Source organism: Corythoichthys intestinalis, chromosome 17 (genome assembly GCF_030265065.1).
Source record: "Corythoichthys intestinalis isolate RoL2023-P3 chromosome 17, ASM3026506v1, whole genome shotgun sequence".
Lineage (NCBI taxonomy): Eukaryota > Metazoa > Chordata > Actinopteri > Syngnathiformes > Syngnathidae > Corythoichthys > Corythoichthys intestinalis.
The window spans coordinates 35,643,763-35,671,160 of NC_080411.1; the positions used below are offsets into that span (position 1 = coordinate 35,643,763).

The following is a 27,398-nucleotide window of genomic DNA, read 5'->3' on the forward strand; positions in this document are numbered from 1 at the left end:
GATTAAGCAACGGGTGTTTGAAGGCATGCAACAAAATAATCCCGCAAAATGCCTGTATAATTAGGATACTGTTAAAGTGGATGAACAATTTCATAATAGGCAACCATTATAGTAAATTATACATTTAATTGAAGAACTGTCCATTGTTATAACTGTACCTCTTGAACCATAACAAAAATGATGGAAATGAAACAAAAACATACAGGAAGTGAGCCAGAAATACCCCCAAATCTTCAGAAAATGACCAAAATAACAAAAAAAAAAATGTCACCTGGAAATGTCCCAAAATCAACAGGAAATGACCTGGATATGCTCTCTAATTTGTGTATTTAACAGCACCTGTTATTTACCTATGGCACATAACAGGTGGTGGCAATAACTGAATCCCACTTGCAGCCAGCTAACATGGATTAAAGTTGACTCAACCGGTGTCCTGTCTCCTTGTGGGTACCACATTGAGCATGGAGAAAAGAAAGAAGACCAAAGAACTGTCTGAGGACTTGAGAAGCAAAATTGTGAGGAAGCATGGGCAATCTCAAGGCTATAAGTCCGTCTTCAAAGACCTTAATATTCCTGTGTCTGCCGTGCACAGTGTCATCAATAAGTGTAAAACCCATGTTACTGTGGCTAACCTCCCTGGATGTGGACGGAAAAGAAAAATTGACGACAGATTTCAACCAAAGATTGTGCAGATGGTAGATAAAGAACCTCGACTAACATCCAAACAAGTTCAAGCTGTCCTGCAGTCAGAGGGTACAACAGTGTCAACCGGTACTATGTGTCAGCGTCTGAATGAAAAGGGACTCTGTGGTAGGATACCCAGGAAGACCCCACTTCTGACCCAGAGACATACAATAGCCAGGTTGGAGTTTGCCAAAACTTATCTGAGAAAGCCAAAAATGTTTTGGAAGAATGTTCTCTGGTCAAGTGAGACAAAAGTAGAGCTTTTGGGGAAAAGGCATCAACATAGAGTTCACAGGGAAAAAAAAACAAAAGAAAAGAACACGGTCCCCACAGTCAAACATGGCGGATGTTCCCTGATGTTTTGGGGTTGCTTTGCTACCCCTGGCACTGGACTGCTTGACCATGCGCATGGCATCACGAAATCTGAAGACTACCAACAAGTTTTGCAGCATAATGTAGGGCCCAATGTGAGAAAGCTGGGTCTCCCTCAGAGGTCGTGGGTCTTCCAGCAGGACAATGACCCAAAACACACTTCAAATAGCACTAGAAAATGGTTTGAGATAGGGTTGTTCCGGTCATGTTTTTTTGCTCCCGATCCGATCCCGATCGTTTTAGTTTGAGTATCTGCCGATCCCGATATTTCCCGATCCGATTGCTTTTTTTTGCTCCCGATTCAATTCCAATCATTCCCGATAATTTTTCCCGATCATATACATTTTGGCAATACATTAAGAAAAAAATGAATAAAACTTGGACAAATATATACATTCAACATACAGTACGTATGTACTGTATTTGTTTATTATGACAATAAATCCTCAAGATGGCATTTACATTATTAACATTCTTTATGTGAGAGGGATCCACAGATAGAAAGACTAGTGACTTTGTATATTGTGACTAAATATTGCCATCTAGTGTATTTATTGAGCTTTCAGTAAATGATACTGTGGCCATCCCAAATGCATGATGGGAAGTGGAACCATGACTGTGCGTCGTGCTACCAATTGATATATCTTCTCTGCGTTGGGAAATAACTTGGTGTTAAGACAAAGATCAATTGCCACCTTGCATCCCCACATTGCTGCCCATGATATTTCTATTCATAGGGAGAGGGATTGCAAGGCTTTAGCCAATTAAAAAAAGGCTCCAAAGGCTGCCTAAATTCACTCTACTCATTTTGCGCTGCTTTTTATCTCTCTAAATAGGTAAAACGGCGTCATTACAGATTGAGCGCGACAGTGAGTGAGAGGGTCGTGCAGCGCATACATTAATTGCGTTAAATATTTTAACGTGACACGTTTTTTAATAAATTAATTGCCGCCGTTATCGGGATATTTTTGATAACCCTACCTTAAGCCTAAACTAAAGACTCTGGATGAGTGTAACATATTATGTCTGTAACGTTAAATACAATTAGAAAACAATTTAATTAAAATATATACTGTATATATATATATATTAAAAAAACGCATGGCCGATATTTTTTTGCCGATTCCGATACTTTGAAAATAACGTGATCGGACCCAATCGACATCCCGATCGATCGGGACACCTCTAGTTTGAGACAAAGCACTGGAGACTTCTTAAGTGGCCAGCAATGAGTCCAGACCTGAATCCCATAGAACACCTGTGAAGAGATCTGAAAATAACAGTTTGGAGAAGGCACCCTTCAAATCTCAGAGACCTTGAGCAGTTGGCCAAAGAAGTCTGGTCTAAAATTCCTGCAGAGCATTGTAAAAAAACTCATTGATGGATACCGGAAGCGGTTGTTCGCAGTTACTTTGTCTAAAGGTAGTGCTACCAAGTATTAAGCTGAGGGTGCCAATACTTTTGTCCGGCCCATTTTTGGAGTTTTGTATTAAATGATAATGATTTTTTTCCCCCCATTCTCTTTTGTGTTTTTCTTATTGCAAGCAAAATGAATGAAGATATTACTACCAAAGCATTTGTAATTGTAGTCATTTTCCGGGAGAAATTGAGCATTATCTGACAGAATTGCAGGGGTGCCAATACTTTTGGCCAGCACTTTACAATAAAACAACTTTAGGTAACACTTTATTTGACAGTGGCGCCATAAGGCTGACACAGTCATAATTATATAACGACACGACAGTCATGAGCATTAATGAACGCTCATGACAGATGTCATTTAGAGTCATCTGGCAAATTATCTAACTTTTGAATGGATGTAAAAGATATTGAGATATTTTCTAGTGAGGCCGTAACTCGCAGCCCCCCCATTTACTGCAAAATGGACCCGAAGGGGTGCCATTCATTTGTGCTTCGTTTGCGCTAGTTGTTGGAACACCCCTCTGTTATTGAGAGAGTTGGTATGCTTCATCCACCCCGACAGAGGTGCTGCGGTTGACGTCATCACTCGAAAATAATATCTCAAAATCTATAAAATGATAGTAGCACACACGAATATTATTACAGCACAAACATAGCATAAACGAATGGCACTATTCTAGGTCCATTTTGCAAAAAATGGGGGGGGGGGCGCACAAACGAGCAAAAACGTAACACAAACGACTAACAACATTTTTAGTCTATTTTAATCAACCGACCAGTAAAACAATTGTTAATATCTAAAAAATGACAGCAGCACAAACAAATTTCTTTCAGCACAAACGAGCAAAAACCTAGCACAAACAATTGACAACATTTTCTAAATATTTGCGTCTGTTGGGGGCCAAATTCACGGAGGTAACTAAAAGGATCATATTTTCAGTTTTCTGACGTCAATCGGTGCCAAATAAAAACTGTGAGAAAGATTAAAATCTGCGCTTTTGAGTCATGTTGACAGCGGGGCTCCATGTTAAATACTTAATTTTCTTATAGTGATTTAAAGACGCCACGTGAGTGAACGGGCCCGCATGATCATAGTCTGATTGAGTCTGATTGGAATAATGGAGTCATGTGATTATTGTTGCGATATCTAATTGGTGAAACTGGTAGAGCTACTGTTGATATCGCTGAGGGCAAAATAAATGAATAAAATCTAATATGTAGAATAAAATTGAAAAATGTCACGACTAGTGTAGCCCAAAGTAGCGGAATAAGAGTAGCGTCTTTTCTTCACAAATCTACTCAAGATAAAAAGTATTGCTTACTAAAATTACTCTGTTAGGGCCTCTGCCCCTCCCCCCTAAGCCCAGGCCCACCTCAAGCAGGAGTGCGTATTTTTATTCTGATTACAGGCTGGGCGTCAGACAGGTGGAGTGTCCACAGCTGATGGCGATGATAATCAGCCCTTTAAAAGCAGTGGACGCCGCCACCTCGTCACCTGATCAACGTGTCTGTTTCCTATGTCAGTTGTATGTCACATTCCTTATTGTATTCTATGATCACCGGCTCACGACATATTTGCTCTCGCCCCAGGTCCCATTTTGTGTGCCCCTCGTCAGATTTTACGCCTGCCGACTTCCTGAGCTTCATCGCCTCATGCCAGCTCGACTAGCAGGATCAGAAAGCACCGGTCTTGTTTTGTCTTTTGTTCCTCGCTACACTGTACCTGGTCTGCTCAGGGATCCTCTCCATTCCGCGAACCCTAACATTCTTAGAAGTACATTTTTCTTAAAAAGTTACTCAAGTAAATGTAAGGCATTACTACTCACCTCTGGCCATGTCATAATTATGACTGTCTAATGAGACTCTTATCATGCCACCAGTGTTGTTAATCTTATTTTTGAGAAAAATAATTAATTACAGTTACAAATTACTTCTTCCAAAAAGTAATTGAGTTAGTAACTCAGTTATCTGAATGTAAGAGTAATTAGTTACTTGGCAAGGTAACTGGGGTTACCCTCTTTTTTTTTTTTTTGCTCCCGTTATTACATTTGTTCCCTTCTGTCTACTTTTGACATGTGAACATTTTAAAATTGTTTGATCATTTAAAGATAGATTTGAGTCAAGATTTTGCCAATTTAGGCATATTTTAGATAAAAAGTTTCTTAGGTCCGCTAGGAAGGTTCTCTACAACAGAGCCTTCCTCAAAAGTCTACTGCTTTAAGATGGCGGCTGTTTACTAATGCCACCTTGTCTGTCATTTCGCATCTAGTTCTTTATACATGTGATATCTAGCGTAGTATCACGTGGGCATAGTTTGTAGGCTATCGCTTACAGTCAGGTATTATTGTAGCCACCTAGCATCGCGTTTGCAACGGCGTCACAACTCCCGTCCCTCCTACCCACTCCCGCTCTGCTCTCTCGTCTCCATGAGTCGGTGTCTCCGACTTTTCTCGTGTCAGTCAACCAACGTAGTAACGCATAGTAACGCACACCTTTACATCCTCAGTAATGGTAAAAGCATTGCCAAGATGAGAAAAGTAATAATACCGTTATACTTTAACGCCGTTATTACAACACTGGACGCCACTGTCAAATAAAGTGTTACCCAACTTATGTAGTGCAACTCTAACTCAAATGTTCACCCATGTCCTTGCCCCGAGCATGTCAAGCTAAGTGCAGATCAACACAAAGGCCTGAAAATTGGGAGAGTGATGTGACAAAAAATAGCAGCGTGGACCTCTTTCACTAGGTTTCCCTTTACATCCCTACTAAATCAGGTCCGCCATGTTCCTAGAAAACAATCCCCAGCGACCCTAGCCCAGTCATTTCAATAAACCATTTCTGTGAGCACGCTACTGAGTACAGAGGACCGTCGCACCGAAAGCGCCTCGGATCCAATCACAGGTTGCACGTTTTACGAGAGGGAAGTGGAATGAGCTCTCGCTCCTGCTCTCTTTCCACTCAGCCGAAATCTATATTGTGGTGCTTGTTGACGCTAAAGGAGTAATCTACTTGACAACCCGCTCATTCTGTTCAACAGGTTTGGCGCTCTGAATCAATCACTTGCGTTTAAGTTCCACTGTGAGACTTATCGAATAAATGTCCTTCTCTTTATTCCAAGCAGCCCTTATTCAGGAAAAATGCAGTTGCTCCAATCTGTGCCTTTTTGCTTCCCGTAACTATATGGAATATTTCGTACAACGTTACATAGTCGTAAATTAATAGCATGAAACATGGACAAGAATGACGTATGAGTTGTGCTTAATGACTCAGCCGGAGATGGGAGCTTCTAATTTGGAGGGGGTGTCCATTAGCAGCGATGCATGAACTCATTGACTCATTCGCCCCTCCCAATCAAAAAGGATTGGACATCTCGCATCGTCAATCGCACTGAAAGATGAGCATTTACAGCCGGTCTTTGCAGTTAAAGTTATTTTCATGTGTATCGTTGTCAATGGCAGTTGGTTTGAAACCAATACTGACAGAGTAAATTGTAATGTGTATGTCATCCATGTTGAGTTTAAAATAATTAAAATCATGAAAAATTGCAGCAAAATATGTTAAAGCACAACAATCTGTAGCTCAGATCGGTGGCGACAGGACGCGACTGGGACTGGTAAGGTTTTGTGACAGATGACTTACAAGTAGGGCTGTCAAACGATTAAAATTTTTAATCGAAGTAATCACAGCTCAAGAATTAATTAACCGTAATTAATTGCAATTCAAACCATCTCTAAAATATGCCATATTTTTTTGTAAATTAATGTTGGAAGCGCAACCAGCGGCACGTGCGTGACGTCATTACAACGTGACGAGGCTTCAAAGATGACATGCGCGCAGGAGGCACGGGCGCGTCCCACGACCTTAGCCGGTTAAATCATTAACTTTAAGAATGATTGATCGACTCTTTCTGTCCCACTGACGATATTAGATGTCCAATCATTATCTGCTGTTAATTTAAACTTGAAACTAGTAAACATCAAATTCATTTGAACTAGGAGGTCTGGCAGAGAATTAAGCCTGTCGCCATATACAATAAGTCAATTTATTGCATGGTAAATAAAAATGAGGGCGGTAATTTTCATGCGTGCGTGCATACATTTGTGTGTGCTTGTACACATGCCTGTTGATGGCATATTAGACTCCAGTTCCTTTCACAGATGTTTATTGGTCATCAAAATGCCATAGAATTAAAGTTCAGACATACAAAATAAGGAAACAATTAAAATTTTTAATCGAGTTAATCACAGCTTTATTAATCGTAATTAATTGCAATTTGAACCATCTCTAAAATATGCAATTTTTTTCTGTAAATTATTGTTGGAATGGAAAGATAAGACACAAGACGGACAAGAGTTGTATTTCTTAAAAGATAAATGTTAGTACAAGTTATAGAAATTTTATATTAAAACCCCTCTTAATGTTTTCGTTTTAATAAAATTTGTAAAATTTTCAATCAAAATAAACTAGTAGCTCGCCATTGTTAAAATAATAATAATAATAATAATAATAATAAATAAATTGTTGATGTTGCCGATCGGTGAGGTCACATGGGCTCCCTGCTGTTATTCCACAGTGTCTTTAACTATGTACTGTAGTGATTGAAATATACCACAAGGTGTCAATGGCAAGTTTTAAATTACTTAGAAATCAAGCCATTGAGTGAGATTGTCCCTCGACTGACGCCGTAGTTCCCCGTTTACTGGGTCCATCCATTCCATTGTACTTCACGGTCATTTGAGTGCTGGCTTCACAATGTACAAGACCTCTGATAGTTTGTATATTGTGAGTAAATATTGCCATCCAGGGTATTTGGTCAAACTCTATTCAAACATTTCATTTAGCTCAACAAAGTCTGAGTAAGTTTTAAGTGTATTTTGCATAGCTGTTTTGATTGGGAATGCCAGTTGAAGTGCTTTTCTTTTTGTAAACATTTTTTTGAGAGATAGGAATATTATTTTGGTTGTGCTTCACTAAATGATTCTTATGTTTGTTGTGAAGGAGTTGCCGAAGCCTATGCTAATAAACGGCGCGGTCCAATGAACGCCTATGTTCAATCGCCTTTCTCTGTCTCTCAGTGTATAAGTTCTTGCTAATGCCGCCGTGTCTGTCATTTGCATATAGTTCTATATATGTGTCATATCTACTGTAGCATCATGTGGGCGTAGTTTGTAGGCTATCGACTACAGTCAGGTATTATTGGAGCCACCTAGCATCACGTTTGCAACAGCGTCACAACTCCTTGCCTCCTTCCCACTCCTGCTCTGTTCTCTCGTCTGCGTGAGTCCGTCTCTCTCAGACTTTTCAATCGTCATTCTACCAACATAGTAACGCACACCTTTCCTGCCTCAGTAACGGTAATTGTGTTGCCAAGATGAGAAAAGTGATGAATTTGATTACTCACTACTGAAAAAAAATAACGCCGTTAGTAATGCCGTTATATTCTAACGCCGTTATTAACAACACTGATAATACCGATAGCGCTGCAAGTTTGACAAGGATTAGCAGTGTTGAAAATGAATGAATGAATGATGAACTCATGTATTTTTTTCTTTAGAACAACATATATCTATATATAACAAACATCTAAACACAAAATGATTGGAGAAAAAGGCTTTCAACAAAGAAAACATTTTAGATGGCAGGATTTTTTTTTTCAAGGTTGAAATGCCTTGAACTACATGGAGAGATACTATATACAATAGATGAGAGTTCCACTGAGTGTAGTTGACACTCAAACCAATCAAACCACCTTAACACCATGAATTATATAAAGCCTGTCTGCAATTTATGGAGCGACATCCAGAGGGAGGTACACAGCGGGAGAGGGAGTACACAGGGATTTTTGGTGGGAGAGGGGTAGAGGTTGAGCTGCATAGACTAGTGACGGGAAAAGTCGTTCACCTGAGGAAACGAATCAATTCCGGTTCGTTCAGTAAAAAGATTCGTTCAAACAAATCGTTCAACGAATCGTTCAACGAATCGTTCGCCCTCCTCATCCCCCCCACCCACAACCGCCCAAATGAATCGTTCGGTCAGTGAACGGGAAGTGACGTTGCCAAATGAATCACCAAAAGACTGCTTATAACTGAACAGGAAAGCTTGGTTCCTCCCCCTCTTGCACAGTACACAGGCTTTTCATTGGCCGCTCTCTTCGTAGATTCAGAAGTGAGTGACAGACTGTGTTTTTCTTTCTTTTTTTTTCACTGCCTCGTCTTTGCAGCCCAGCCGCTTCAGCAATGAGAATTTCCGCGTCTATCATATTTCTATGGGATCAAAGCCATGGCTTGTGCTTGCTTCACTTTGATATAGGAAACGGTTAAACATTTCCCCTTTTTTTAAGCACAAACTTTTTCAATCACGCTAAATTACGTGTACGCTCCCTTCCGTATTCGTAGTTTAAATGCGTGTTTACGTGAGCTGGCTGCTCGTGAAAGCCATTTGATATACCACCAAATCATTTCGGCTGAAGAACAAATAAATGTGGAATTTGAATAAACAGTCTTCGGCTATTTTTTCCGGTTGAGTGGGATTTATTGCACACAAATAAGAAAATATAAAAAATATTAATAAATAATCAATTTATTATGTATATTAATAAATATTAAATCAGCGTTATAAATAAAATGTATTATTATTATTATTATTATTTGGCTTCTCTGACACGAAAATAAATAAATAAAAAAACACTCAAAAAAATATTACCTAAAAATCGCGTTGAAATGTCATTTTTGCACTGGTATTAATATATAAAAAATCCCATCAACTCCACGCAGTCATCCCCTCCCGATCTCAGATCACCAAATGCTGACGAAAAGAGAATCGTTTGCTCTTTACAATGTAACCATTCCACTCTCATTGGTATGTTAAGAAAGTGGAGACATACATGTATATATACATCCTACGTCCCCGCGTTTAATTTTTGGACGCTTTAGTCGCACAGGATGGACTGATGGACTCAACATTAATTAATTTGCGCCCCAACCCGACAAGCTGTGACACGGGGGGAAAAAAAGAAACTCGGAAAAATGTCATGAAACTACCGTTTCATAGCAAATCAGTATTATGGTGATCATACTAAATAGTCATTTTCCATGGGCACAGATTAGATAAATTTAGCTGCCATGAAGTCCAGCTAGTCTCTTGACAGCTTTCTCGCCCGCCCCCGCGACGTATCCATAGCTCAGCCTTATCGCCTTGTAGCTACTGGCGAAAGTTTTAACGTACTGTAAAGTGGATACAATGTCGTCATATGTAGTCTCGAGTCTGTCGAGAAAAGCACAGTAAACTTTGCTCACTGTGTTTATGTGGGGATTTTTGTGCATTTGAGTAGCATATGATAGGCTCAACATGAAAGAATATGTGATAAAGCCCTTTCCTTTCAGTCCTTGGCTCGTTCACTGCCGCAGCGCTGCTGCGTGACTGCCGGTGTAGGCTGACTATAAATTAGCGTAGCAGTCTAGCAGAACGAATCATCTAAGCATTCTCGGTAGGACGGAGAGTCAGTGAACGGGAAGTGACATAACTCAGTCTTGCCCCTGCCTGCGTGCTGGCTGCTTATTGGCCACACGTGGAAGTGAGTGACAGACCCCCTGATTCTGTTTCCGCTCCCTCCCCTGCCCGCGATGAGGCTGGCGTCTGATTGGTCGTGTGCTATGTCAGTAGACGCTGCCGCTTGCTCAACGCCCTCCCACGCAGATAACAAGGGACCCAACTTCATTGAACGAATCAGTGCAGAAGATGATTAGTTCGGTCTCGTTCACCCAAACAATTCGTTCAAAAAGAACGAATCGTTCACGACCGATACAACACTAGCATAGACTCCCCCTACTGGTATGGAGGAACGGGTCATTTTCCCCATTTTGTCTGAAAACGACATTTTTCCTCACCAATAGCCCAGTAGGTGTTAAAGATTCAAATGTACTCTAAAGGTAATTGAAACGTTTGCAGTAAAAATTCAGCAGGTAAGACATTTAAGCGAAAAGGAAAATATATCTGAGTTGGCGATGGATGCGAATGTCACTTTTTTTTCATTAAGCATGTTAATGACTATCGCTGAAGGGGGCAGTGAGAATACACAGAAAAGTTCCATTTTTGACCTCATAGAACAGGCACAGAAAAATAAGGATCATTTAGAAAATGTGCCGCACACGCACCCAAGAATGTCAATGTATTCTACAGCTCTTCTATTTCTGTTTAGTTCCATGTTACACTTAAATGATCCAACCACTAATGGCATGCTTTACACTTGACCAGTGAAATTTAAGTTGCCTTTGAAAATTCACTTCTTCCCTGTTGTATAATGACGCTTGAGAGCATAAAAGTGGAGGTGCCCACATAGCGCATTAGCCTCTTCTTCTTGATTACTAGCCTGCTGAGCACCTTTATTGTCCTTTATAACTGTGTTCGTTAATGGGCAATCCCCAGAGTAAGATTGTAACAAGTGTATTGGTCTGCAACTTGAGATGAGAAGGCCTCAAGGTTAAAATGTGGCCATGAGCACATAAACAGAAAAAATAAACCCCAAAATTAGTTTATCACATCCATCCGTTTAAAGAGGGAGGGTTAGCAGCGAACGTACAAATGTTCTGTCATAGGCTTCACTATCAGTTGATGGGACACGGGCTCGGGGCTAATCCGTAGGGGGCCTATTTTAAAAAACTTAAAATATTTTCAAAAGCGAAGCCACTAGCGACCTGGACCAAAACAGGCACCTCCCTTAGGCATATCATCAAAAAATTTAAAGTCGTTCCATAATAAAATTCTGATTATTCTATACCGTATTTTTCAGACTATAAGTCAGTTTTTTTTCATAGTTTGGCAGAGTCTTATACGCTGGAGCGACTTATATGCGATTATTTATGGTCGGGTCGGGCCGACTTCTCTCTCGCTAACTTTTTAAAAATAAGTATATATTCATATATTTATACTAAAACTATGTATGGATGTTAAATAAAATAATTTGGATAAAACAGAGAAGGGCTGTGCATGCCTGCGCACGTGAACGCAGTGGCTCTTTTCAATCTTCCCCTCCCGTGCCCTGCGGCGCCCTCCGCGAGCATCCTGGTATTTCTGTTTCGATATGGAGCAGCTATAGTAGTGAAAAACAAACTGAAACAACTGCGGTAGGAGTGGGATATGGAAATTGATTGTTGAAGGTGCTATACGGAAACCTGTGTCGGCTTTGCTGAATGTAAACGAATGTGGCGCTTTGGTCTCATACGAGAAATATAACAAACTTTTCCAGCGTTATTTTGTTGTGTAAATGCATTTATAATGATCATAAAAACATGTAGGCTATATAAACATTGTGAAAACTTTTTTTTTTTTCCCGCCAACTTAAGAAGATTAAAATAAATGTCAAATCCACTATCCGCCTGTTAAAACAGACATGCAAATATAAAAGATATAAATGTTTATTGAATATCCACAGTCTTGTTTAACTGGGACAATTCGTTACAAAAAACAGGCTTTAATTTGTTATTACTATGCATATATGCACCCACATTGTCACAAACGTGATTACACAAAACGCAACCACGCATCGCATTTCCTCCTGAGTCCTCACAAATAAAACATAACATTTGTTTTTTTCGGGCTCGTGCCTACAAATAAAACATTAATTTTGTTTTTTTTCTCGGGCTCGGGCAAGCAAATCAAGTTAATTGATGAGGCTCGGGCCGCGTCGGGCTTTAATACCCTCAGGCCGGTCGGGTCAGGCTGGACTTTTTAGGCCCGATCTAACTTCTAGCATCATGTAATGTAATGTAATACCATATACCTATTCAGTCTGTTGTTCTCTATTGTATTTTATATTGCCTTTCAAGATGACATGTCCGTTCTTGGTCTGGATTCTATCACATAAATTTCCCCCCAAAAATGCGACTTATACTCTGGTGCGACTTATATGTTTTTTTTTCCTTTTCTTTGCGTATTTTTTGGCTGGTGCGACTTATACTCAGGTGTGACGTATAGTCCGAAAAATACGGTAAGTATAACAAAATTTAAAATGACTATGAAATTCTCCGATTTTACACTAAATGCACAAAAATCACCTAATGCAGAGATAATCACATATATTTTCAGGACCAATAGCAATATTTAACATATCATATACGTTTGTACCAGAAAGAGCAACTTAAATGTCATGTGTAGAGATTCAAAATCACTCATGGCGGCTGTCACAAAACAAAGAGGTTTTTAAGTTCAAAATTCTTGCAAATAAATGCTTAAATCACAGAATTTCTATAGATATACATGTAAAACAGTCTAAATTCTTGTTTAAAAGAAAAAAAAAAACAAGCAGTTATCGTTCATTGTACGTAAATATTTCATGCAAAGGTATAGTATTCTGTAATCCAACATGGCGGCCGTCACGACAAAGAGCTTTTTAAGTTGTAAATTCTTGTAAATAAATGCTGAAATCGTGGAATTTCTATAGATATGAACGTAAAACAGTCTAGATTCTTGGTTAAAAGCAAAAAACAGGCAGTAATCGTTCATTGTACCTAAATATTTCAAGCAAAAGGTATGATATTGTGTAATCCAACATGGCTGCCGTCACGACACAGAGCTTTTTAAGTTGAAATTCTTGTAAATAAATAGATATGAAAGTAAAGCAGTCTAAATTATTGGGTTGAAAGCAAAAAAAAAAAAAAAAAAAAAAAAAAAAAAACAGGCAGTTATCATTCATTTTATGTGAATATTTCAAGCCGTTACACTAATTTTATCCATTGATTTTTTTTTTTACAACGTTTCAAAGTGCATATATGGTGCTATTTAACATTATAATTATCTTGAATTCTCGTCTAAATCACTCTTGACACACTGCCTGCTTGCACACAGTAAAACCTTCATCCTTTTCCACCTAAATCCGGTGTTAGAACACAGCGTGCGTTTGAGTTTATCACATTGAAAGCCAACTCAACGTTCTGCCTGGGTCGGCCCCCTACGGGAAGACATGGCGCAACGTCTGTGGGAGTTTTCTTGTCAACTGATGGTGGAGTCTTTGGTTCTGTACCAGTATGTTTACTGGATTCTCCCACCGTCAGTGGCAGCCAACGAGTCAAAGTTTCTTACCTCCCAGCGTGGCTGAGATGAGAATGTGGGTCCCATATTTTTTAATGATGGTGTGAATGAACTGCTGTGTGGTCGGTCTTCGGCCCAGCAGGCGGACGCTGCGCTGGAACTCGGGCATGAGTGGCACGGGGTTCCGGATCAGGTCCCGCCTCTCAATGGCTGTGTTCCTCACCTTCCAACGTGCAAATTCCCTAAAGGCAACAAAACACGTCAACAGAAAATTAATGCTTTCTAGGGTAAGTATTTTTGGCAATTAATAAAAAACAAACTTTAAAGTTCCTAATTATGATTACATACTTATGCTATTCTTAAAAAATATTACATTTTTATACTAATTTAATTGAAAAATACATTAACAAATCAGCTAAATATTATTAAAAACTAAGGTCATTTCCTATTTCATGCACCGAATAGAGAATCTGAATCAAATCAAATAGATTTCAAATAGAGAGTCTGAATCTCGTTGTTCAATGAAGGCTTTCCATTCTATTCTAGTCAATTCTGGATGACTTTCCTTTCATCTTGGGGCAGTTTAATGAAAAATAAACTAATTATGGCTGTTAATTATAGGTGAAAGTTGATTTAAAAAAAAAAAATGATTCCTAATATTTAAATGAGTGCCCTGAACACTATAAACAACTTCAGCCTTATACCATGCAAGCCTATCTCTAATATGGAATATCCGTGAGTAACTGGCAAAAACAACAACAACAAAAATGTATCAGTGATTGCTGCTACAGGATGGCCCCAACTAATGTATTTTTTAGTTTAGGTGTGTGGCACCAAGATCCCACTCGATCAGGGATGCTCATTGTTTTTTGCTCCAAAATCTAATTTTCAAGGAGACGACCTCCCACGATTTATCTTAACATTTTATTATTATTTTCTTCTTTTGATGCCACGAGCTACCCACACGAGCATTGCGATCGACGTAATGGGCACCCCTGCATTAGATGGAAAATAATATTCTTATACAAGACATAGCCTTGGCCTGAGCATACAAATGGCAAATGGGTTTTTCAATAAATCAGAGGATAGTGCCAAAAAAGGTAGGGTTCCAGACTAACATTTTTTACTAGGAGCATAGCATAGGTCCCCAACTTAAAATGGAGAGAGGTTAACCCTTAAAAGTTGCAGGAACTGCCCACGCGTCCTCTGCGCATGTCATCTTTGAAACCTCCTCACGTTGTAATCACCCATGTGCCACTGGCTGGTATTGTTTGAAAGTGCGGAAGTTGAGGGTGACTCTCGTTTTTATTTGAAGTCAATCGACCAAGTAAAACGTGAGCTGATGTCATTTAAGTTTTATAGTTGTATTGTCCTCTCAAATAAACATTAAAACCCTGCACGGATCATTTGTTCATGTCCATATTTCCATCATTTCTAGTCCTTTGTCAAAACGGAAAGCACCAGGGAAAAACCACATATCCAATGAACCTTTCTGACATGACTACTGCCATACTGCTGAGCCAGGTTCCACATAATATGGTCAAAACAAGTTATATATGGTAGACCAACAGTGCAAAATGGTGAATATATATGGCTGAAAACACAGACAAGGCTGAAAAAGTAGCTTTTGCTCTTGCACCCCTCTTTAAAATAAAATGCTTTATTTTAAGCCAAAGGAACTGTTGTGTTTGATAGCAGATTCATGGCGCATTAAGCCGTCGAACTATTTTTAATTTGTTCGTTTTACCCTGGAAACCCCCGTTTACAGACATCAAGCCATATATATATATATATATGTATAGCGAAAACACTCAGATGACTTGAATTTCTGCTTTGAGACCCCCAGTTAGGCCAAATTTCAAAATTGTCCTAAAAAAAGCTTAAAATCTCAATTTTCTGGGGGAAAAAAATAAATTGAACAGCATACGCATTCAGAACTACATGCGAAATGACAGACTCAGCCACCATTTTAAAGCAGTAGACTTCTCAGAAAGGCTCTGTTGTAGTGAAACTTCCTAGCTAACCTTAGTAACTATCTAAAATACTCCTAAATCGGCAAAATCTTGACTTGAATCTATCTTTAAATGATGAAACAGTTTTAAAACTTTAACATGTCGAAAGTAGACAGAAGGGAACTACTGCAAAAACGAGAGCTATTTTAACAACTTTAACGGTTGATTCACAACATTAAATGACTTCCAAACATAGCAAAGGTTACAATGTTTTTTGGAAAAAAAAAAAAAAAAAAAAACATGAAAGGTAACACCAGTTACTTTGCCAAGTAACTAATTACTCTTACATTCAGGTAACTGAGTTACTAACTCTAACTTTTTGGGAGACGTAATTTGTAACTGTAATTAATTACATTTTAAAAGTAAGATTAACAACACTGGTCATAAAGATGAAGTCTGCAGAATGAAAAGTGACGAAAGCGGAGATTTTATTCTGCCAATTTGTTGCCGAACACAATTTCACTTCTCAGAATTACCAAAAGAAATGTTCCCTCACGCAAAGATTGTATCGATAAGTTAATTTTATCAATTGACCTTTTGAATTTATAATTGGACACACTAACGAACTACCTTCAAGTCAAACTGAATTGCGAGCGAAGTGCCATGAAGTCCAGCCATCAAAAGACATGATACAAATTGCCAAAAGTGCTACATACAATTATAACAAACATCACTGTTAAATTTTAGTAATCATGATGTAGCTGAAGATATTGATTGTTCTTTGATTGAACCAGGTTATATGTTACAATATTACCAATAAAGTCATATCGTTTTAAAAATTGAGTTATTTTTGTTTCATATTGCACTCTATATAGGAGATTCTAAGATTAGTCACCAATTTGTAAGGGCATACGTCACTATTTGTAAGATTGGCAACGGCCTCGGGTTGACAGGTATGTTAAAGGATTATTAGGTCTTGAATTTAACTTTCAATGAGCTGAAGGAATCCTGTCAATATTTTCGATTCTACTCGTTTTTACCATATTACTGATAAATGCAATGCTTTAGCAACTTATTTGTGCATTGCTGCCAACAATTAAGCTTCAGCGTGGAGTCAAATTTTGTCAGCCAGACAAATTCTTGGGCTGAAATGCCCCTATTTAGGAGCAGTCTGGAGACCTGAAAGGCATAACTTCAAATGGTGAAAACCGAAACTGTGAGTTCACAGCCTACAAACTAAGTGTTGAAAATTTAAACTCATTTTTTTGTTATTTAGTCAAAGAAGTAATCAAGGCCAAAACAGTTCATCCCCTAGTTTGTTTCTTTAGTAAATTTTCCATTTTTACTATCATGAGTCACTGCTATGTAAGTGCACTCCATCATTAATTGCTGAACTTTCCTTTAGCTGATGACAATTACATTTAACAGAAGTGAAATGCATACAATGTATCTGCCAGACTGGGTTTTCAAAATATTTACAAGGATGCATTGGCGGCGTTTACTCATGAGACCGTTGAGACGTACGTCAAGAAAAACAAGAGATACAGAAATCTCTGTTGCTCGGTGGAAGAGCACCCATAAGCCTGGGGATAAAAGTGCCACGTTTTCTCCAGCTGTCTGCAATGTTGAAGCGCTAAAGCAAATACACTGTCATTGAGTCAATAACTCGTGCCTGGCATATTTAGGAACTAAATCGTATAAGCATGATTAGGCATTCAGGTATGATGCCACCACTGGATAGAACATTATCTGTGTAAAGAATGTGTTAAATGGCACACACCTGCAGCATTTTTTCATTTTCAATCAAGTACACAAGTGAGCTTTGCTGTTCTCACAGCTAGAATTTTTATGATTGTGTTTTTTTTTTTTTGTAGTAATTTAAAAAATATGCTAATCCATTTGTGGGGATGTTTTGCAAAGCAAACCTCCTCACGTATTAAATTCATATTTTTTTCAGTCCACATTTTCAGTACGCTGCACAGCACACAGCTCTTAGACTCACACCAATCCAAAAATTGATGTCACGCAGGTTGTCTTTCGCAATTAAGGTTAATGTTTGCGCCAAAAGCAGCTTTTTTGACAAAAAAGCACCATTGAATACCTAAAAAAAAAAAATTCAAAATATTACTTGTCCTACAGTTTATGTCCCATTCACATGATTCACTAATTTAAAAAAAAAAAAAAAAAAAAAAAAATCAGGGCACAGAAAAGCCTATTTTTGGTCAAACAATCAATGCTGCAAAACATTGACAAAAACATCTCCATATATCTTCAATGGCCCCATTCATTTCTAATGCCACATTCAACTCCCACAAAATGTCAAACGCACTCACACAAAATCCTCGAAGGCAAGGCAAGGCAAGGCAAGGAAAATTTATTTATATAGCACAATTCAACACAAGGCAATTCAAAGTGCTTTACATCACATGAAGACCATAAAAATCACATTTAAATCAACACAACGTAAAAACCAAGACAAATGATCACATCTAATCACAGAATAAAAATAAATAAATAAAAATAAAACAAAAATAAAAATAAAGCAAAAACTACTACTACTAATAATCATTGAAATCAGCAATGGAGATAAGCACAATAGGAATAGAAGGCAGGTAGGTTGAAATATATAGACAGTTATGGATATGCAGTGCCAAACAAAAGCGTTTTTAGCTCTGATTTAAAGGAGCTAACAGTTTGAGCATACTTCAGACGTTCGGGCCGCAGATTTAACAGGAAATTCCCTAAAATGTACAGCAGATGACCCAGGTATGCCCCCAAATCAGAAAGTGATCCAAAATAAACAGAAAGTCACCAGAGATGCTCTAAAACCTACAGGAAAGATTTAAAATGTAGTGGAAGTAACTCCAGAGTGCCCCAAAATGTGCAGGAAGCAAGGGTGAAAGAACATCGTTCCAGTATAAAATTTGGGGGCGTAATGGTTCTTTGATCCCGAAAATATGAAGGGAACTGTCAGACCTCCATGTTTAAGAAAAAAAAAAAAAAAAAAGCCAGGCTGCCACACATACCTCTCCATGAAGAAAACAATCTACTAACGTCAGATTTACATACACAAGTTCTAAAAAGAAGCCTAATGAAGTGGTTCTGTAGCGTCATCCACTTCCACAGATATTTATTTATTCCACGGAGTTCTCCGAGCGAGCCTGACGAGACAGTAGACTCGCGTCGATGTGCACATGCAAACCACCCTTCCTGGGCTCCAGTTGTCCGTTCAGTTGGCTGCAAACTGGTATGTTGAACAGCATGGATAGTTAGCTCTTATTGGTTGAAATGCACATTTTCTGGGACAACAAAAATGAAAAAAGACCATGCTTGTTGAATTAATGCGAAAAAAAAACAGCAATGCAGCGGAAAATTGAGAATGGGAAAAAGATTTGGAGGGACTTATTTTCTCTGATGGGGAAGTTCAGAACAACTTCCATGTTAACTGATAAGATGATTATTAAATGATTATTAAATATTTGCTTTTACCAATGAAAGCTCACAATAAAATATTGATTTCTATAATAGTATGTTCCATGACTGATGGCAGTAAGAGACATTTTAGTGATTGATAACTATAGACATGTTTAGCTCTTGATAAAACTGCCTTGTAGGCCTGAACGATATTGGAAAAAAAACTATTGCTGCAATTTTTGGGGGGGTTTGCAATATATTGCGATATTATATTGCGATATTAAAAAAATATATCTACATTTTTTTGTAAATAAATTTTTACTAGATGACTTGAATAGCTGTTTGGAAAGACTTTGGATGACTCTTCATGACCACAGTGTACAGTATTCCATCATTTTTCGCGGTTAATAGGGACCAGAACCCACCGTGATAAGTGTAAAACCGCGAAGTAGCGCATAACCCCCCCCCCCCATTTTTTTTTGTGTGTGTGTGTGTGTGTACTCAATGTATTTATTCAGACCTAGCACTGGAAAGAGATACATATAAGACATGTGTCTCATGTTTTTTCTCCAAAATATGATTAAAAAAAAAAAAAAAAAAAAAAAAAAACATATATATATATATATATTTTTTTTTTTTTTTAAATAAATGCTTTTTAAGCACTTCAAATGTAATAATTATGATCAGTTTTAAACAGAATCCTCCCACCGAATCATTTTTAAACAAGAATAAAGTACTGTAGTAGAAAAATGCTTGGCTTAAATGCTTCTGTTTACCGAACATTGCTGTGACTCTTGGAGTGACATGTAGAAATGACAAACTCCTAATAATCACTTCTGGCGTTTATTTTATATGTCTCGAACGTCTCTACATTCTCCCCCCCTAACCCACCCCCCACAGACACACACATTCATTCCAGCCTGCGCTTCCTTGCAGAAACTGTTTAACAAGTTAAACGATGATTGACAGATTGCTGCTTGAGTGAAGTCGGCTTCTTTGGCCAGATCAAAGCCATTGTTAACTTTAATAAGCAAGTGCCGCAGTGACTAAGAGCTGGGAGAGGGGGTGAGGGAGGCTGTGTGAGAGAATGAAGCAGAACAAAGTTTTGTGGACTGGAAAAAAAAAATAAAACTATCGCACGCCCTTGCGATGGGACTATTGCGCATGCGCACATCACGATGGCGATGTTTAAACGATATATCGTTCAGGTTTACTGCCTTGTCATCGTGACCGGTTTCAACCGGCCTAGGTTTCACAGTTCAACTTCAATACAAGCCACAGACATTGAGAAACTAAAACTGTCTGGGACATTTAATAAATCAAATATAGAACATAATTGAAAGCATACAATTTTGAATGAAAATCAATTTCTGATGTATGCCTTGTCCAAGTAAGTATAAGGCATTAGCCTAATGCATGTGTAAAACTTGTTGTGTTTTATTTTGTATTATAGCTAAAACTGCCAAAAGCAGTTTTCCTTGCATTTCTGTGGCAGGAGGTTTAACGCCCCCCCACCAAAAAAAATAAAAATCAAATAATAATCATAAAAATAAAAAAAATTCTGGCTCCGTGGCGTGGCAAGCTTTATGTCAGGGAGTTCCGGCACGAAATTCTAGACACTTTCACCCATGACAGGAAGTGACTTAAAATCAACAAAAAAATGTCCCTAACATGGAAGTGACTATAAATAAACTTTAAAGCAAGACATACAATTGATTTAAACTGGGAGGACTGGCTTGATTACTCATCTTTTAGTGTCATTGCTAGACATCCAATCCCTTTTGACTGGGAGGGGCTAATGAACAATCATTCGCCCCACCCGGTCAAAACAAACTGGAGATCTAGCACCGTCACAGGCAGCCAATTAGTTCACAAGGAAGTGACCCGAAAATGTCCCAAAATTAATAGAAAGTGACCGACAATCTATAGAAAGTGACCCATGGGGGAGAGAACAAAGAAAACAACCTTGCAATTACTCCAGATATTGAATTTTCTCATTTGTATTGTTATTTAAACTGATGAAACCTTACCAGAAAATCTCCTTTTCATTTAATGCACAAAGGAGAATGTATTGTCTTTTTTCTTATAAATATATATATATATATATTTTATGTCCTTGTTTAATTTATTGAGATACTTCTGATCACAGTATGCCTTTTCCTTTCATTCTCTCCGGTCCTTTTACAGAACTGTATTCTAATGGTGACCACTGCTGTGAATTTAATTAGTCATGTCCTTGTTCCCCCACAAAAGCAAACACACACCAAGTAGCATATGTAAGTAGAAGTAGAGTTAAAATGCAGTGACTGTAAAAGAAGAGTGGGATGCGCTGTTTATGGTAATATAGTTCAAAAAGCAATTTATAGTGTTGGGTTTTAGCTAAGACCAGGTCATTAAATTAACTAATAAGGTATGACCATTAATAATAATGTGGCTATTAATAATAGGTATAGTTATTATACTACGGATGGGCATAATAATCAATAAATTGGTCATTAAGAATTCCATTCATCACTGTGTGGAATGGATTGCTGAATAATTGTGTCTTGAAGTAATTAAATTGAAATGTAGTGCCTCCATTGCTTACATTGATCATAAATTTGAATCCAGTGAAGATGCAGAGCCTTCGAATAGCTTTATGGTAACCAGGGGTGAAAGTGGCTTGAATTTCTTGCCGGAACTCCCTAACATAAAGTTCGTCACAGAGCCTTTTTTGTGTGTGTGGGGGGGCTTAAACCTCCTAAAACCACCAAAATGCAAGAACTTTTGGCACAGTTACAAATATAACACACAATAAAACACAAAAGGTTTCACAGTGGTTAGCACGTTCCCCTCACAGTTCTGATACCAAGGGTTCAGAACTGTGAGGGAGGGGAGTTTGCATATTCTCACTATGCCTGCGTTGGTTTTCTCCTGGTGTGTGTGAAAGCAGGGCTATAAACATGGCAAGCTGGAAATGGCTAAATTAAACTGAAAACATAACGAAATTAAAATGTCAATCATTACGTTCGGATCGGGGTTCTCGCTAAATTTTAAAAATACATATATATTTATATACGTATACCAAAACGATGTATGGATGTTAAACGAAGGAATACTTATCAAATAAATAATTTGGATAAAAAAAGACAAGGCGCTGTATGGTCATTGCAGAGCCAGAGCGTGCCATGCGCCCTCTTTTTACTCTTTCTCCTCTACGATGCAAAACCGCATCTGTTTATTTACATTTTACACACTTTTCCAGTGCTATTTCGTTGTGCAAATGCATTTAAAATGATCATAAAAATATGTAGACTATTTAAACATTAAGAAAAGTTGCGTTTTTTTTTTCTGCCAACTGAGAATTCGTTACAAAAGACAGGCTTAAATGCGCAGGCATCACCAAATGTGATCACGCAAAACACAACCAGTCCGTTTTTCCAAGCAGCAAGCAGTGATCTGTCCAGGTCTGACTGGAGCATCCCTTCCCTCTCCTCCTCACAAATAATACATAGAATTTTGAGGGTTTTTTCTCGGGCTTGGGCCTACAAATAAAATATGAAATTTTGTTTTTTTTTCCGGGCTCGGGCCTACAAATAAAACATAACATTTTGGGTTTTTTTCGGGCCTGCAAATCAAGTTAATTGATGGGGCTCGGGTTGGGCATAAATACCAGCGGACCGGGTCAGGCTGGATTTCTTTTAGGCCCGATCTTACATCTTGGTGACCTTTAATTGGTTGCAGTTACACGTCGGGGAACGCTCCCTCCGGAACAAAACACCACAGGATTTGACCAACATTGTGACAATGCTGACCAAAAATGACGTAATGTCCAGGTTATAAAATCGCCCAGCAGCCTGCCACGCACAGAGAGTGCCAGTGGGAAACACAGGTCAAGTCTGTGAAAGCGTCCAACCGGCTTCATTCTCAGAATCTTTTCATGCACGAAAGCAATGACGAGAGTAAATCCTGCGTTACCTTATACGGGAAATTCCCTGGTAATATGTGTGAAAAGGGCTACAGGCAATGCGACTTGTCAGAGAGAGACGCTGGGGAGAACTACGTAGAATAAATGAATAATAAAAATCCGTGAAAACGGATGACGCTAAGCAAGCTCTTTATTAGGCTTCTATTGTGAACACTTGTGTATGTAAATCTGACATTAGTAGATTGTTCTTATTGGAGATGCGTGTGTGGCAGCGTGGCAGGTTTTTTTTTTTTTTTTTTTTTAAACATTGGGTTTTGACAGTTGCCGTCATATTTTCGGGATCAAAGCACCGTATGCCGGAACGGCGTATTTCTTGGCGGAACGCCGATCCGGTGTGTTCCGGCCCACTTTTCACCCCTGATGGTAACCAGAAAAAGCAATTTCTGGGGAATATTTGCACTCCCATTGGTCAATTTCTATGAATTTTTATGTAATTTCTTATTAATTTAGAGGCATTTTCAGGTCACTTCCTTTTTAGCTCATTGATAGCTCATTGGATGTCCATCGTTGTCAATGGCAGGCAAAGAGTTAATATTGGGTTACTTCCTTGTTATTATTAGGGTACTTACAGGTCACTGAATTTTGGGTCAATTCCAGTTAATTTTGGAGCATTGCTGGGTCACTTACTGTGCATTTTGCATCATTTCCTGTCAATTTTGGGGACAATTTGAGGACGTGATCAGTAGTCGAGTAGTTATATTCTTTTCCTTATTGTATTTCCAATTAAAAAAAAATAATAAATTGATTCTTTTGCTCGTCATGCATTTTATGGTGAGCCCTTTGCCATTTTGTCGCTTCTTTTTTTGTGAGTTTAAGGTCATACCCACACATAGCAGGGCTTTTTAAGAACAACGTCCACATCACCTCGTTTGTATGAAAAATATCATCCACACCCAACCGCCTACTGTATGTGCGTTTTTTTTTTTTTTTTTTTTTTTTACACATTTATTTGTGTGGATTCAAGCACAGAGTGAATGACAAAAAGTCAAATGGGTCAATGAAGTGTTCTGTCTGTTTAGCCCTTGCCTTGTGATATGTTCTTGAACAGTTAGAATGTTAGCACGTTATGTACATTCAGAGGTGGATAGAGAAGCATAAAGTTTTACTCAAATAAGAGTGGCATTACTTCAAAATAATCCTACTCGAATAAAAGCAGTCATCCAAAAATTTAAGCAATGAGTAACATTGTGAGTAACATTGTAACTGCTTTTTCAACTGTTATCATTAAACTGTACTATAACATATTACATAACCACATTAAACCAAAGAAATACAAAAAATAAAGAAATGAAGAATTAAAAAAATAAAACATTGAATTCCGGCGAGAGAAAAAAAAAATCTACAGAAATAAAGCATTATTCGTCCAAAGATCATGAGTACCCTCTAGTGGAGAAAGCATATTTCCGATAATGAAACTAAAACGAACATATCTCCGGTTTTCCTTGGTCAATCGGTGCCAAATAAAAACTGGGAGGGATTAAATTCCGCGCTTTCAAGTCACGTTGACGACAGCGCTCAATGTCAAATACTTATTTTTTTACGGTGCTTTAAAGACGCCACATAATTGAAGAGGCCGGCGTGATCATAGAACGGCAAGGTTGAATCTGATTGGTATAATAGCGTCATGTTGATTATTGTTGCGATGTCTCATTGGTGAAACTGGTTGGCGTCTCTGGCAAAAAAATGGAAGTAAAATCTAATAATGATAATATCTCAACATCTACAACAACATCTATGAAATGATAGCAGCACAAACAAAAAATTTTTACAGCACAAACATAGCAAACGAATGGCACCATTTAAGGGTGGCTGGGTGACGTCATCACTCGAAATTAATAACTCAAGTTCTCGAAAACGATGGCTGCACAAACGAAAATGTTTACAGCGCAAACCAGCAAACGTCGCACAAACGACTGAAACAATTTTTAGCATATTTTAATTAAAGAGAGGGGCTGGTTGACCTCATACTGACCTGTAAAAGAATTGTTAATATCTCAAAAACGATAGCAGCACAAAAAAAACTTTTTATAATAATTTTATAATCATTTTCTATAAATTTGCGTCCCATGGGGGCCTACCTCACAGAGGTAACTAAAAGGATCATATCTTCAGTTTTCCATGGTTAATCGGTGCCAAATAAAAACTGGGAGATTATAATTTGCGCTTTTGAGTCATGGAGATGGAAGCTCTCTATGTCAAATCATTTTTTATGGTGCTTTAAAGACGCCACGTCATTGAACAGGCTGGCGTGATCATAGAACGGCGAGCTTGAGTCTGATTGGGCAAATGGAGTCATCTGATTGTTATTGCGATGTCTCAGTAGTGAAACTAATTGAGCCACTGTTGACGTCTAAAGAGGAAAAATGTAAAGACTAGTGTAGCCCAAAGTAGCAGAATAATAGTAATGTTTCTTCTTCACAAATCTACTCAAATAAAAAGCATGGTTTAGTGAACTACTCTTAGAAGTACATTTGTCTCAAAAAGTTACTCAAGTAAATGTAACGGGGTAAATGGATGTAAGTGGATGATAGGCCAAACCATAGAAAATGTTGTTTTTGCGAGATAGGCCATGTCCACGCGTAGCAGGGTAAGAAAAACAGCGCGCACCCAAGCTTGACAGTGCTCAGATGAATTCCTAAAGAAGACTGTCACATTTTACAATTTATTGGAAGTTCTGCCTCACAGTTCAGAAGTTCTGTGTTTGAATCTCCTTTCCTATCTTGACTGACAATGTTTTTTTTTTTTTTTTTTTTTTTTTTGGTGAAGCTTGCTCTTCTCTCCTTTATCTCCTCTGTCTAACAAAGGATTGGCAAGACAGCGCATGGTGTTTTTCAATGGTTTATTACACTAATAGAGAACATATTGATATAGACATGATCTACTTCTCTGCATTTGGAAATGATCATGTGTTGTTTTTCCGCCCTGTTCATTAAGTAGCTTAAGTCGTCATGCAGCAGTAGTGGGAGTGATTCATGCGTTTCCTCTCTACTTTTCAATTAGCCAGAGAACTTGTGTATCACATTTTGGATGGCAGTGCTTTAACAAGTAAATAATTTACATCAGCCAATATGGCCAATGGGTTGGCAATTGCTGCACATTGGTGGGTAGGAGGTCAAATTAGGTTTAGTCATGGATGTATCGACATTACTTCAAAACGCATAGTATGAAAAATTGTGAAAATAGTTGAGTTTAAGGTGTGATTGCCCACCCAACATGTCAAATGCAAAGCGGGATGTTGGGTGGATATGGCTAAATCAGCCAGTGGTGGCAATGCATACGTAACATTTAATTGCAGTCTAAATGCGGAGAAGTCAGGAGTCTTGAATATCATGGCAAAAAGACATTAATTTTTTTGACAGTGTCACTCAAGGGCTTGCTAAAGTCGAAATATAGTAAGAAAATTAAGTTGGCAAAATTTATAAAGTGGAGTACACAATAATACTGTACTCTTTGTGGATTTTGATGGAGGAATGGGATTCATCATAATATTTCATACTGTAGAAGATAATATTTCAATTTTTCAAAACACGCACGCAAAAATATCCCCCATGACTATTACTATTAAGACTAATCTACCCCATGACAACACATTTCTGGTGGTCTGTGGTCGTGCAAAAAAAACAATTGAGTAGCTATACTTTTGCAATGAAATGTCATATCCAGATACAGGGGAACTGCCAGGGATTTTGGGCTCCATGAAAAGATCAATTTGGGCCCCACCAAAAGTGCCGGGACAAACACACACATTTAGAGTATCAACTACTTAATTTCCTGCATTCTGGTGAATCCTTACACACTAATTTGTGCATTTTCTTCATTAATTTAAGATGAAAATATATTTATGTAAACATACAGCGTATAAAGCAATAATAAATAGACTGATATCATCTATAAGAAATGTACTGAAGGCCGTCTTTTACAACCTAAACATTTTTATGAGAAATATTCTCAAAGCAAATACTATAATGGATGACTTAGAATAAATGTTTTGTTTGAACTTAACTATACTACAGTCAAGGGCGTAGGTTTGCAGAGGGACGGTTGGGACAAAACACTACCAACTTTTCAGGATGCTTAAATTGTCCCCACCAACTTTTATGCAACCTTATTTGCGTTATGTAATGACTTCAGTTGTTTAGGTTATTTATATTGTCTTCCCATATTTTTAAATTGTTGTAATTGACCCCACCATTATTAAGTGAATTATTTTTATTATGTTTAGATTTACATGTACATTTTTTCACTTGCTGAATACATTGCTGGTACATTTTTTCCACCTAAACCCACATTTGATTAGCTGATGATTTAACCCTCACACACACCCACATTAGATATTAGAGATATGAGAAGTTTTTTTCACCCAGCAGCAGCCACTGTTAGAAATGTAATGGGCATCATTGTTTTGGAAGTGGGGAAGACACCATTAATTTTGCTACTGTAGGTCCAACCAATCAGTGTTAACAATAAACTGTGTGAACTTGCTAACCTGCAAAACTCAAGTAGGAAGCTGCTTCGAGAGAAGTGTCTTTCTCTTTATGTTTTCTACTGTTAATATTAAA

General features: G+C 38.1%; 1 protein-coding gene across 3 annotated transcripts in view; it reads right to left on the minus strand.

Annotated features, from left to right (window-relative positions):
* Positions 1-27,398, minus strand: part of brinp1 (bone morphogenetic protein/retinoic acid inducible neural-specific 1) — a 333,495-nt gene that overhangs the window by 145,909 nt on the left and 160,188 nt on the right. For all 3 annotated transcript variants that reach the window (XM_057818881.1, XM_057818882.1, XM_057818883.1), the window contains exon 3: positions 13,558-13,748. In XM_057818881.1, the coding sequence (XP_057674864.1) occupies positions 13,558-13,748 (191 nt within the window). The remainder of the gene's footprint in view (positions 1-13,557; positions 13,749-27,398) is intronic.